This window comes from Aptenodytes forsteri, unplaced genomic scaffold (genome assembly GCF_000699145.1).
Source record: "Aptenodytes forsteri isolate BGI_AS27 unplaced genomic scaffold, ASM69914v1 Scaffold166, whole genome shotgun sequence".
Classification (NCBI taxonomy): domain Eukaryota; kingdom Metazoa; phylum Chordata; class Aves; order Sphenisciformes; family Spheniscidae; genus Aptenodytes; species Aptenodytes forsteri.
The window spans coordinates 9177465-9192324 of record NW_008796110.1 but is presented as its reverse complement, the minus strand read 5'-3'; the positions used below and the strand labels follow the sequence as shown (position 1 = coordinate 9192324).

Genomic DNA, 14860 nt, shown 5'->3' with positions numbered 1-14860 from the left:
TGCCACACTGCTCCAGTAGTCTCTATTTAAGTTCTTCTCTTTTAGTATTAGCTACTCTCTTTGGGCAGCAAAAAAGGCAGCAAAAAAATCTTCACCCCAGTTTGATCCTTCCTGCAACTCACCGCTACAATTAAAGATTAACAGCTCTGTTCTTCCAACCCAAACAATTGCTATTCCCGAGTACTCGTGCTAAATAACTGTATCGGCTCCTTGTCTAAGTTGAGTAGCAGTTCATGCCACACACACCTACCTTTTGCAAGTTGGTTTGTTGATGCAGATAGGCACTTGTTTATTTGGACTTCTAAATGTTTAAATAGGTCATTGCAAGAGACCTAAACCAAAAATGAACAAAAAGCAGTGTAGCTGCTTACTGGGCACAGCTGAACTGGCTGACAGAGTGTCTTCTTAGTTCTTTTGGCATCAGTGAGAGTCAGCAATTGCAAAGGAAATTAAGTTGCTCTACTTTTCTCAGTAAACATGTTTTAATGATTCTTCAGGCTACAAACTAATACTGACTGTAAGAATGCACAAACCTAGAGTCTTGCAGGTAACATCAGTTTTGCTTGGGAGAGCTGACCCTTTCATGAGAATTGCTCTAGCACTTAGTGTAGCAGCTGCTGTTCTTAAAGTAGGAAAAAATGGAACAATTTATATAATGCCAGTTTAATAAAGAAATGTCTGGGGGAAGGGAATGGGCTGAAGTGCAGGTAAAATTACGAGAGGAAAAATGTTCGATTGTTAACAGCAGTTGTATTGCTCCAGGTAATGCCATGCTCTGTGTGCTGCCATCTCTCCGCGCTGCTTAGTTTTATGGGATAAACTGAATTCAGTGTAACCTGACCATCAGTCTTCAGCCAAGTCACTGCCTTTCCAGGAAGTTTTATTTTTCAAATGTCGTAAGTAGAAGCCTCAACAGTTGTGCAGGGCAGATATGTTGTTCCAGGAGCGGTATGGAACTGATGAAGCTGTATTTACTATGGTTTTGTACCCTTTCCCACCTGTGGCTCCCAGTAGCTCCAGCTTACCCTCTGTCCCCTGCAGCACCCTCATCCGGCAGCCATCGGCACACGCTGTGCCTGCTCTGGAGCACTACTTGTCCACACTGGCGGGCCAGCCGCTGCTGAACAGCATGTGCAGAGTCCTTTTCCCCTCTCCATCCCTCTTCCTTTACCTGAAATTTATCACAGAACTTTTAGGAATTTCCCAGGCCTATCTCTGCAACTGCAGCCCTTCTTTGGTTATTTCAAAGTCTTGGCAGAGGATGGAGAGGAGCATTACTTCATTAGCTTATTTTCCTAGGAAAAAAAGCTAAATGGCTATGATTTTTAAAATTATTTTTCAAGTTTTCCATGTGGACAAGTTATCCAATTGTCAGATTTGGTGTGCTTGCCAATATATAATACATACATGTGAATTTTGTAGGGTGAAAATTGTCATACATTGATTCTTCTATCTGATAAATATTGTTAATTAAACTTCCTTTAACCTTACACATTTTAAAATTCCTGTGTGACAAAATAATAGGCTTGGGAGAAGGCCTTTTTCTTAATTCTTTTGATATCTTCAAAAAACAAAACCCAGGGGGTTCTGTCTGAACATCAGGAAACACCTTTTTCACTGTGACAGCACACAGCACAAGGAGGCTGTGGAGTCTCCATCCTTGGAGATACTCAAAAGCCGTCTGGACATGGTCCTGGGCAGCTGGCTCTAGGTGGCCCTGCTTGAGCAGGGGGATTGGACCAGATGAACTCCAGGGGTCCCTTTCGATCTCAGCCATTCTGTGAGTCTGTGAAATTTCATTTCTTTACAGAGGTGTTCATGTCACTGCAGGAATCTGGAGGCATGGAGTTTATTCTCCTGCTGCACAAATTAACTTCATATCACAAGAATCAAGGAGACCCATGATGTTTTCTTTTCAGTTTTCATCCTGAGAGTGCAGGAACTATTGGGGAGCTTTTTCTGTTTGCTTTTACTCTCCTTTTGCTATCCAAAATCGATGTAGCTAAAATCAAAGATACATACTGAAATTGGCATTTGCTTCCAAGATAAACCCTTACCAAAGACTGAGATATGATTTGTTTGGAAAATGAATACCATGGTTTATTTCTGGACAACTGGAATTTGGTTAGGCTAATGGGGCCAGCTGTTGAAATCTGTTGGTCACACAGTGTTTCTTAATGAATTCTATTAATTTATACCAGTGGAAGAGCTTATGAATTTACACTGCTATTGTTTAAATGGGGGACACACATATACCCTGGCTCAGTCTGCTTGTTTGCAATACCACTGCAGTACTGTGCAATCCACCCACTTCTTGAACTACAAACAGCAGCGAACCTGGAGAACATCAGCAAGTGACTCACCTGTGTGTGCTGTCATTTGAGCAACCTATGTCTGGCTGGTGCAGTATAGTACAAACACGGGCCATTGACCTTTCCACATGGGGCATAGCTGGCCCCTCCTCAACATCTGTACAGTTAGGAAATGTTTCAGTGGGCATAAGCTGCCATGTGGCAGTAATCTTTATCAAGAATAGTCTTTTCCTTTGTCACAGAATAGTAAGTGAGATGCTAATGGGAAAAACAAAGGCCAGACAAATGCATACAGACCTTCAAGAGTCAATCAGAAAATGATAGAAGTATTGTGCACTAAATAGAAGTATAATTAGGAGAAATCATCATACAAAACAGTTTGTGCTATACAGTCTAAAGCCTTCCTGATAGTATGAAGAATGTGGCAAAGAGGGTAGCTTCATTCATATCAACAGGTAGACTAGGTAGTGGGAGGAAGAAAAGTAGATTTCTCATCATAAAACTTCCTTTAGTAATAAGCAGAGCACTTGTGTCTGTTTGACTTGGTGTCAGCTGGGAGTTTCAGTTGGAGCAAATACTTGAGAACTGTCCTGTGCTAACCTCCCACTGTCCTTCTTGGAAATAATGCAGTCAACTTGTTTCCAAGCACCTTGTTGCTGGAGTGATTCATGCAACAAAACTGGGACCCAACAAAACAAGTTTTACATCTACTGCCTAAAAGTACTCCAAGTGATGTAGATTTATTCACTTAGTCAAAATTAATTATTCTTTTTATTTATTTTAGATACAGAGTGTATTTTGGAGCCTCTGTCTCTGCCAGAAAGTCCAGGTGGTGGTGCTGCTGTAGAAAGTTCTCCCTATGTGCCTTGTATTTTCTGCAAAGAATGCTATCTCTTAGCAGAGCAAAACCAGCTCCTGAAGCACATGATTATTGAACACAAGCTTGTCATAGCCGATGTGAAACTGGTTGCAGATTTTAGAAGGTAAGGGGTTTATTGTTTAAAATGAGTGTGTATGTGATATTATAGAAAGCTTCAGAAAACTAGAGATCACCTTTTTAAAATACTTTAAAAAGCAGTGGGGTGTTGTGGGAGTATTTTTATTACTTTCTTGATGAGCTTTTTGTTGCTAGATTGTAAGGTTGTTTTCCCATTCCCCTCCCACTCCCCAGCCCCTAGATGTTGCTGGGACCAGGGGACTCGATATTAGAATACAGGGCAATTCCTGTGTTAGACATTCTTTGACATATCCTAGGGACTTCTCAGGTCCTGTCACTAATCAAGAAGCTGCGTACAAGCTAAAAAGCTGTTTATTTTGTAAAGCACATTCTAGACAATCAACTGTCCTAATTTTGGGTTTTATTCGTATAGGACAAGACTATTTCTACCACTGTACGATGTCCTAAAGCTGTGTATTGTACACAGAAGCTGCTCAGTACAGGATCTCTCACATTCTGGGATGAAATTCATTTGCCCTATTTTAAGGATGCCAGTATTTCCCCATAGAAATCACATTTAATCCTTAACTATACTTTACAGTACTGTGATCTACATACAACTGTGACTCCTTCTACAGCTGTGTCATTGATCATCTCAGCAGGGTCGCATTTGGCTTTCTCTCTTAACTTCCTCCAGTAGCTGGCATGGCCCCAGCTGGCTTGTAACTTCAGAGGCTAGGCGCTTGCTTGGCATTTTGCTTTCGCACACAGCTATGTATGGGCCAGGCAGTAGGCTAGACAGTACCTGCCAGTTTGTAGATAGTTCTGTTGCAGTGTTTAAATGTTAGCTGGATAATTTCTCAACTAAAAGGAGTTTTCTGGTAGGTCTTCTGTGATTAGTTACTCAGCCAAAGCTGGTAACTTGTGTCTATCAAGATACAAAAAAAAAGAAATATTAAGATGAAATTTAGGAAGAGAAATGTAAGCCATATAAATCCTTATTCAGATGTATGAGCTTAACGTTGCTTAAAATTGAAAACTGATACTTGTTTTTGTTTGGTTTTATGCTGAAAGTCGGCAGAATAAGAATACAGTGTTCTTTGGAGATAATGCTAGTTTCCTGAGATAAACAAAGGGATCAGAGCTGCTCAGTCATGGACCACCAGTTTAAGTGTGCTTGGGGGATTATTCTATGTTAATAGAAATGTATTTTAAAATCACCTTTTCAAGAAAATGTCCATTAAGATTCTTTTTGCTGCTAATGCAATTGGAAGGTAGGCAAATCTTATAGAAAGTGGCCCCAGGATGTGAAATGATGGAGTTGTTACTCTGAAGTGTGCCTTCTCTTATTTACTGTACTGAATATCAGTAAAATAGTCTAATGCTATGCACAAAAAAAGGAAGTATAGTCTGAGGTGTTAAACTGAAGTGTGGAAAATACAGGGAAACAGCTATGAAAAAATAGGGGGGGTTTTATACTTATCAATGAGTTACAGTCAGTCATAGGAATACATTTCTTGACAGAACTACAAGAAGTGGAGAATCCAGAGAAGAGCAATGCTAATGGAAAACTTTTTTTTTTTTAACTTGGAAGAATAAAGATAAGTTGGCATTAGGGCAAGAGGAAGAGATAAGGGGAATAAGCTTCCGCTGCATGACTGGACATGATCATTCATGGACACTGATCACTCGTTCTCTCTCCCTGGAAGTATGACAAGGCATTGGCTTTATTTGATCATTGATTATTTGGGTTAAGTCTTATGATACAAAATCCCTTAACAGTAAGCTTCATGGCACAGTTATGGTTAGGTGAGTTTGTCTGTGTGTTCATTTATTTCAGTGCAGGGGACAGATGAAATGACATCTTGAAATCCCTTCATTTGCACATTTATGTCCTAAAAGCTCGAGGCTGACTTATTCTGGAAGACTCGCTGTTCTGTGTAGCAGCAAGGCTGTTTCCCTGTGCATTATAAGCGGTGGAGTAAGTGGGGGGCAACAAAACACTCACCTCTCACTCACTGACATCTAATGATGCCTCTGAATGAGCTTCAGCCGTGCATGCTGTCTTCACTGTGCTTAGCTGTCTGCTTTACCGGAGGTTAATCCTCTCCATGTCAAAGTTAGCAGAAACAAGTATGTGCTGATTCCTTGGCTGCTGCAGTTAAAGTCCTCATATAGTAAGATAGATGGTAAATAGAGGTAATATGAACCAACATGGGATGTGATAGCTGTGGCAAGTAAACTTTTAGATTGCACAAGTATTAAAAGCTGCAACTATTTAGGAATGTCCTCATAATAGTCATACCTGATTTTTTGTGATTCTTTTCCTAATTTGATGGCATGTCAATAAAAACCTGCCATTGAATAGTTAGCCTTTACCTTACCGACTCTCACATGATTTATATCACACACATGAGTCATAAGTATAAATATAAACATGCACTTAAGCATTTTCAGATTAGTTTTTTATAGTAAGATTCTGAATAATTAGCACAAGGATTGCTTGGTTCCCTTCATCATATAATTGAAGGTGATGATTTCTTCTTGGTTAGACAGTGGCTTCTAGTTCAGTGGGAACCTAATCTCAGTTGGGGTCTGTTAATGCTGCTATAATACAATGATAGTACAAGAGTGTTTCTAAACAACTGTAGTTGATGGGTTAAATCTTTAAGATGTGTTTAGGGCTTTCCGTGTTCTGTCTGCTATCCCACCCCCAGGTGTTTGGGGACTTCATTTTTCTGTCTTTCTAGTTGTCTGCCAAGCTACAGCTTTCACTGTAACTCCACAGGAGACCTGCCAAAACCTCACTTTTGACAAGTTGGTGTTTCTACCGAGTTTCAGATTGCTGTCTGCATCTTGCAGAACACAGACCACAATATTTTGGGAATTTGAGAGTACTCTGTAGTATATCTTTTCGGTAAAGATGCATCTGAGTGGCACTTCTGTCTGAAGATGTGAATAGGTCACAGTGTTTATGTAAAGCTTAATGCAAATCTTACTGAGTTCTTCTTGAGTATGCAAGTCTTATTGAGTTCTTCACTTTGACAGGATGGTTAAACCCAGTTTTAATGAAGCTGAATGAATTTAATGAATTGGAAAGCTAGATTAAAGGAAGAAAAAACAGAGACAGGAATTAAAAAAAAAACACAAAACACTGTAAAGAATTTAGAGGATGGAAAAACCAAGAGACGATCAACTGTTTATTAAACTTTTTTTGATGTTTCCTTTTTCACTAATCATCTCCCCCTTGTTTTTAAAGATACATCTTGTACTGGAAGAAGAGATTTGCAGAACAGCCCATCACAGACTTTTGTAGTGTGATAAGAACAAATTCGGAAGCTCCATTAGGTAAGTATGCTGCTTGCTTACTCTCTGTTGGCCAGGTCATGTGATAATTTCTGGCATATACTGCTGCTTTGATCAGCCAAGTGTCATGTAATCTGACACTAGGTCAGAAAACCGCAGAAGTAATGTTTAACTCTTAACCACGTATTTAAACTTACCTTTTCCAAGGATTGCAACACGTGCTTCAGCACTGTGCTGAGTGAGGATGAGCTCAATACATGCTTAAATGCGCTGCCGAATTAGGGCCGGTTGCAAATCAAGGCCTAGAAGCAGTGCTGCTTACATCGTGGCTGTGGAAGCTTTGGTACCCACTGCATAAATAGTTGGTGACAGTCCTTCCAGAAATGTGGAGAAACATTCCCAGTGAGCTGTCTTTTCCGACTTCACCCTGTCCACCACCCCCACTGATGACACTAATTTTTCCTGGACATTGGGGCCACAATCGCCCTTCCTTTCCCATGCCACAGTGCTTACTGCCCCAACAGTATTAGGAGACAATATCTTCACGGTAAGGGTACAAAGACTGCCATTTTCTGGGCTTCAACACAAGACCAAAGACCATACTTCACTGTTCTGCTGCGTTGGCGCAGTGGGACATTCCATCATAAGGACAGTGATGACTGTGCGAAGGAAGTGTTTTTCTCAGAAGTAGCTGATGCATTTCTTTGGCTTCCCTTTTTCTAACAGAAAAATGTAATTTACCTAAAAGCAGATAAGAGATCGTTAGGTCTTTTCTGCATCTTTAATTCTCCATGGAGAGCTTAAAAGAGAGGAAGAAATGCATGCAGCCAGTGTCAGAGATGGGTGGAAGGTGAAAACTGAGTACAAAATGGATGAAAATAAATTGGTTTAATTATTCAAATTAATTTTAAGAAAAATAGTCCTAGAAAACATGAAAATCACTCCAAAGACCATAATTGCAATTCTCTTACATATGTATGTTTTTGCTTCTGAAATTTTAACACTTACCACTCAGATTGAAAATTGCAAATCAAGTGCCTGAATGCCAGAGCTTGCCAGAATTATAAACCATCAATAGCCCTTCCAGAGGACAATAAGAATACTGCGCTGTTTGTTTGTTAACAAATTTGTTAATTTTAATGGCTATCTCCTTCAAATTTGATAGCTCCGAAATCAGGGGGTTTCTCTTCTTCACACAGGCTTCCGTATGAAAAGATGGGAAAGGCTGAAATCTAGCAAGTTTAAAATTGTAAAAGACTTAATAATGGTCACTTAAGTTCACCAACCACATAACCCTTTGATTAATGAATGAGTAACTTTCAAATGCAAAATATTTTTGTAAGTGTTTTTATATTTTCTTACATGCTGAGTAATTGTAAGGTAATTCATTTGAATAAGATTTGTTTTACTATTAAATTGGATATGAACATAAATAGTAAAAAGGTTTGTAAACAAAATGTGGGAAAAACATATAAGTAGAAATGTAAATTAGGCAAGTCTCAATGTGTGTTACTAAACAGTTGTGGTGCATATCTCCAGATGGAACAAGATCTGATGGTAAAAGGTAATGTGATCAGTCAGGGTGAGGAGAGGGTATACCAAATGATGATAGCTACTGAAAACTGACAATTACTTAGGGAAATAATGGAAAATCCCACATGCAAGATAGAATTAAAGGTGATTTCATGTTTCTTTCATGCTGACTTTATACTGTAACCAATATAAATGATTAAAATTGCTTTATGACTCCAGAAGAACCATCATAAAAAAGAATAAAGCTGGTAGAAGGGATAACCTATGCAAGACTTTGGTCTTTGTACTGCAATATAAATGATGTAAAGGTCTTATAAATATGTATATACAAATATTTAAGCATGTTTCATTAAATTATGAAATTAAAATAACTGACTTTTATAGATTAAAAAAACAGTCTTACATTTTTAACACATTCCAAAGGTTTAGCAAATTATGTGCCAGAAATATTCAAAGCAGCTGCAACTTCCCATCCCTTACCCACAATTCCTAATCTCTTAACAGAAGAACAGGACAATTATTTTCTTCTGTGTGATGTTTTACCAGAAGACAGATTACTTAGAGAACAGCTTCAGCAAAAGAGACTGGTAAGAAATTACTGTTGTTTCATTTTTTGAGGTAAACGGTTCCATAGCGTGATATATGGTAACTTAGTGGGCATTTTAAAGTGAAAGCATTTTTTGCTAGACTGCAAAATTCTGATTGTTTATATTTTTTAAGCTCATTTCCCTAGCTGCTGCACAAACATACACAAACTCCTTTTTTATAGATTTTTCCTTGGAATAAATTTACAGGTTGTGTGTCAGTGTTCCACACGAGTGGAAAATACGCCCAGAGCACTGAAAAAGGCTGAGTGTGCTGAACATTTTTCTTCTTGTAAGAATCTGCAATGCATTGACACACTACCTTTTGCGTAATAATATACATGTAGGGAAATTAGCAAAATAAAACTCTGTGTGTGAAATTGTGAAAAGGGAAGGTGATACCTATTTACAAAATCTTCAAGCAAGTTATTTTTGTGCATTCACACTCTCTTACCCAGGTTTCCTTAATTCACACTCACACACTCACAAGCACCACGGTGCGTGAGTGGGGGAAGTCTGACCAGTGTTGTTTCTGTGAGATGCAAAGGACAAGAAATGCCAGCTCCTGAGTCCTCATGAACGGCTCTGGTTCTCCTTGCTTGGTGATGGCAACCTAGTACTTTGGACGGACCTCTCATATCTTTTAGGAGTTGTCAGTTCTGAATGGGTGGTCCTTCATGTTAAGCTCTTGCTGACTTCACCTTCATGAGTCTTAGTCCAGGTTGCTGACCACTGGGGTTTTTTTGTTGTTGTCTTGTTTGAAATACACATCTGTAGTCTGTTTTTGCTGTTGGGCTAATTTAAAAATGAATGTTACGTGATACATAGCAGCGTTGTTGCCAGTCTCCTCATGTTAGGATGCAGGGTCTTCTGCTGGCAAGTCATCTGTACTGTGAGGTGTTAAGAGTGTAGGCCTTATGGTCTTTACGTAAATACCTTCCTCAGTTTACTGCTGGCAGCTATGTCCTGGGAATTGTCAACACAGGCCTTTTAACCCTTTGTTATGCTGTTTCTTCTGTTATGTTTCCATTACAAGTCTGCACATACACAGCATGCAACAACACCTTAAATCATAAGCATTCAGAACGAAGGAGATGCTTACAAAAAACAAATTCTATTCCCCAGGAAAATTGGGATTGGCAGGCGAAATCCATTTGATTCAACTACCCTGTGAGTGCTGTTTCAGTTTGCTGGCTAAAGTAATGTTCTGCCACTCGCGGCACTTGACTAGTGAATCCCCAGAGCCTGTGGACTATGTACAAGTCTTACACAGCTCTCCATAGGATCCCACCTCCTGCAAAGGAGAATTGTGGTAGTTCTGCCACTGAGGATTTCCCATGGAGTTGGAGTTGCCTCAGCTGAAATCTTCTTTCCTGTGTAGGTCCATTGGATTGGCATGGACTCAGAAAAAAGCAGCTGATACACTCATGCCTAGCATGCTACTCTTCCAATTCATCATAAGAGAAGCCATCCTGGATCAGTAAAAAGGGCTTGTCTAGATCAGTATCTTATCCTTGACAGCAGCAAAGTGTCTATGGTATTTGCCTTCTTCTGATCTGGTGGTGATTCTTTCTCAAAATATTCTCCTAGTCTCCAGCAATTGGCAGCTCAAGAATTTCCTAATTCAGCAACATTGTATGTGTTTATTAACACAACAGATTTTTCTTTCATGAACCTCCAACTCTGAACCCACACAAACTTCCAGTATCCACAAGTTCCTGCAGCAGTGAGTTGCACAGCTTAACTACACACTGGGAGAGAAACATCTATTTGGTCCTTTTGAACCTGTCACCTCACACTTAGAGGTGATCCTTCCCCTCTACTCAGCACTAGTGAAGCCACCTGGAGTGCTGGGTCCAGTGCTGGGCTCCCCAGTACAAGAAAGATACGGGCTTACTTGAGCAAGTCCAGCGCAGGGTCACAAAGATCATTAAGGGACTGCAACATCCTTCGTACAAGAAGAGGCTGAGAGAGCTTGGACTGTTAAGCCTGGAATACAAGGCTCAGGGGGGCATCTTATCAATGTGTATAAATACTTGATAGGAATGAAGAAGAGGGAATCAGATTCTTCTCAGTAGTGCCCACCAACAGGACAAGAGGCAATGGGCATGAATTAAAAATCAGGAAATTCCTTCTGAAAACAAGAAAACACTTTTTTACTGTAAGGGTGGTCAAACACTAGAACAAGTTGCCCAGAGAGGTTGTAGAGTTTTCATCTGTGGAGATATTCAGAACACAGCTAGACACAGTCCTGGGACACCAGCTCTAGGTGACCCTGCTTGGGCACGGGGGTTGGACTAGTTGCTCTCAAGAGGTCCTTTGCAACCTCAATGATTCAGTGATTTGAGGTTGAGGATGCTGTCTATTTGGTGGTTCTTCACTGTGCATCGTTGTTGCACTTCTCTGTACCTTTTCCAGTTTCCTATAATCCCTCTGAGGTTATGAAAGACATCTTGAATATTGCATGTGGGCATGCAGTGTCATAATGTTGTTCATTTCCCAAGCATTTATGATGTTGTTTGTGGCTTTGAGGAAGGAAAGAGGGTCGTGATTGAGCATGCAGCTAATGTTTTCATAGAACTCTCTATTGTAATAGTAACTCCTGGCTGCTGCACACTGGACTGTACTTTCTCTTCTTTTAAAGGGCATTTGTTTCTGGTTTTGTGGTGTTTTGTGCTATGCAGTCCTATTCCAACCAGGCCTTCTTTCTGCTGTCAGTGTTAAGGGAGTGCGGAGTCTGTTTGCAGGTGAGCCGTCTCATCTCTTCTGCAAATAGACATTTCCTCAAATTCAGAAAAGACTGCAGGATTTAGCCCAAAGCAAGTGCTGGTTTTGTTTACAGAGTAATTAAGTTAGAAAAGAAGGAGGTATGCATTCCTACTATGGTATGAAATAGCCTTTGCTATTAACAGTGTTTTAAATATCAGAATTGTATCTTCAGTTTTTGCAGAAGGATCTCGTGAAATCAAGCTGCAGCTGTAGTTGGGGCTAATGGAGTCACCACTTTAGTTACAGCAATAAAGTCTGTTTATTTTTTCATTTCCTTTTGCTGCAATCTGAGTGTTGACTTGCAAGTTAAATAGTTATTTTGCTTTGCAAAGTCTTTTACCTCCAGACAAGTCCAGCAATTAAGAGTGAGCTGGCAAATGGGCTCATGTGAGTTACGCAGAATAAAGACCAGAACTATACAACTTTTGGTGATTTTTCTGCAGCCTTTGAATCCTAACTGCTGTCTCCAACAGCAAGCCCAAACAAGGACAAATGTTGTCTTTAAAATGTGCTAGCTGAAGCATTTCATTTTGCATTTTTGAGACTCCAGTTTAGGAATATTTCAGGCTGTATTGCAGCAGGGGAGCTAGCCAAGGTGGATGTCGTGCAGAGACATTATGGTGACTGTGATGTATTGAGAGAGGCCAAGGAATGAGCCTGAACTAGGTTAGAGAGCACAGCTTGCTGAAATAGCTGACAAGGCTGTGTAATACAAAACAGATATGGTCTTTTGGAAAAACAGTCTTGACAATTCGTAGTTGTGAAGCAGTACCAGGCAAGGAAGTCCTGGCAGCAAAACTCGAGATACTAGGAGGGGCAGTGTCAGTATAAGCCACTTGGGCTTATCTTTAAGATTTTTCTAAAAAAGATAAAACCCCCAAACCTATTTTTTGAAAATACACACTTCCTACCACAGCATTGACCTTATCTTGCTGTCATGTTTACAGCTATTCTCCTGTCATGTGACTGGTAGTTTTAGGTGAAGAGGCTACTCTTCACCTTCACTCTTTACTCAGGGTAAATAGATCCTGAAGAGGAGTCTTCACCAAAACTGGAAGAGGGACTCAGCTATACTGGCTTCCCAGCTGTATGTTCCCTAGTTTGTCACAAGCTTAAGCCGAGACAAGGTTCAAGAAGTTGAATCTGTGCACTGGAAGGGATTGAGATGCTAGCCTGATTTAGCGTAATGCAACATTGGAAGTGCTTACAGAGTAGCTAATAATGTCAGCATGTTAATACCTACATCTGAAATTCTACAGGTCCTTCTTTACCTATGTTTGGTATTTAATTGCTTTTCTTAAGCACTCTGGAACCTTGCCCATCCTCCATGGGTTTTTGAAGACTTGTCACACTAATGGTCAGAAATTGTTTTATCTAATTCCGTAATGACTCTTGGGTAAATTCTGTCAGATTTGAATGCGTATAACATCCAACTATTAACCCTTTCTTACCCTTTTCTGGTCTCAGTTCTTTTGTTTTAAATGCATTTCATTAATGGTTGTTGCATAATTAACCTTTCCTGCAAAGACTGAAGCCCTGAATATTGCAAGCATTCCTCTTTGGCTGTGTTTGGTCTATTCCTACATTAAGTGATGGATGTCTGCTTTTCTTTGCTGTTTATTTCTAATGTATTTGGGGGCAGGGGGAGGTTGGTTTTTGCTATTCCATTTTACTGTGTTAGCCTGTCTCCATCTTCTTTTGGTTGTCTTAGTTCAGACAAACTTCACCTTTCTCATGCTTCAGCTTGGCAGCCTGTGGTGGTACATGTCTACTGTAATTTCAACCCTCTTTCTTTTCATACATCTTTGCACAGTTACTTAGTTTTCATCATATCATGAAACTTTTCCTCCCTTTTTTAATTGACTCAGCCTCCTGAACAAGCTATAAGTATGTCTTCTATGTCAGTGTCACTACCTTTCAAAGCCTGACTCGTCTGACCTGTCATTGATTACAGCCTCTTCAAGTGCAGGTTCTAGCCTGTATCCCTTCAGTAGCTGAGTCAACTCAAGAAGAGGAGTGATAGGAAAGAGAGGAAGAATCTAAGAGCAAGTGGGACAGACAGCTAGGGGAACAATCCTTTATAGTCATCCCAGTTAGTTATTCCCACTGTTCACTTCGAACTCAAGCTCTGCAGACTAGGCTGGAATCAAGTATAAGGTACAGAGAAAAACATTTTCTCTATTCCTAAGAGGCAACTTGCCATACAAAGTAAGAGTCAGGAGAATGCACCTCAGAGGTTTCACAATAAATTTATAACACTCGTATTACAATCCTGAGACTTTTGCCCATTCATTATAATGCCAGGTAAGTTATAGTTTGGTCTTTGTACTCATTCAGTCTGCCTAGGATCTGTGGTTCAGCAGATTGTCTAGCTTGTCCTCCTTCTCACATCCTTTCCCCCTCACCACCACCATTTTCTTCCCAACTTCCTGTTTTTCCAGTTGGTCACAACTCTTATTTCTCTCTGGGTTTTTTGTTGCTGTCCTTTCAAACCTAGTTTAAAGTCTCCCCACTTAGCTGACAAGTTGATGTCGTAAGATGCTCTTTCTCTTCTTTGTCAGGGGCCTCATTGGTAGCCTTTGTTTCCTCAGCCATATGACGATATTCTTAAGTGCTCCCTATTTTGTCACTGTTTCCATAACTATATATTCCTCTCCAGAAGATGTTGATCTATGCCTGTGCCTTGAACTCAAACGAAAAGATTCAGGAAAATGCTACCCGTTCCTTTTCCTACTTCATTCTTGTTCACAGCATTTTGTAGTAACATCTTATCTGAGCATCTAGTAAAAAGTCAGGAATGCCCACTTGGGTGATCAGCCTGTACCAGATGAAGTGGAGTACTCTCAGTTTCATCTCCAGATAGACAGCATCTCTTGGAAGATAGTAGGTACTGCCCCATTGCTTTCCTCTGTTCTCTGTCCCAGAAGTGGGTCTCTAATGCCACCAACCTTCATTCCTTAGTGACTAGTCTTTGACGTGCCAGTCTGTCTGTCTAGCCAGTGGGGCTCTGTTTGGAAGTGGGTCTCTAATGCCACCAACCTTCATTCCTTAGTGACTAGTCTTTGACGTGCCAGTCTGTCTGTCTAGCCAGTGGGGCTCTGCTTGTGACTGCCGAGTTTTACCCTCACCCAGCACCGGACCCCCCCACAGCCGCTCGCTCACCCCCCCAGCCCCGGTGGGATGGGGGAGAGAATCAGAAGAGTAAAAGTGAGAAAACTCATGGGTTGAGATAAGAACAGTTTAATAGTTGAAATAAAGTAGAATAAGAATAAGAATAGAAGAATATACAAAGCAAGTGATGCACAATGCAATTGCTCAGTACCCGCCGACTGATGCCCAGCCAGACCCCAACCAGCGGTCGCTGCCCCCCGGCCAACTCCCCCCAGCTTATATACTGAGCATGACATCATATGGTATGG

General features: G+C 40.4%; 1 protein-coding gene across 1 annotated transcript in view; it reads left to right on the top strand.

Moving 5' to 3' along the window:
* ZNF277 (zinc finger protein 277) overlaps positions 1-14860 on the top strand; it is a 60085-nt gene that overhangs the window by 18331 nt on the left and 26894 nt on the right. Inside the window, exons 2-4 of the mRNA XM_009286834.2 lie at positions 3081-3295; positions 6509-6597; positions 8593-8675. Of these exons, the coding sequence (XP_009285109.2) occupies positions 3081-3295; positions 6509-6597; positions 8593-8675 (387 nt within the window). The remainder of the gene's footprint in view (positions 1-3080; positions 3296-6508; positions 6598-8592; positions 8676-14860) is intronic.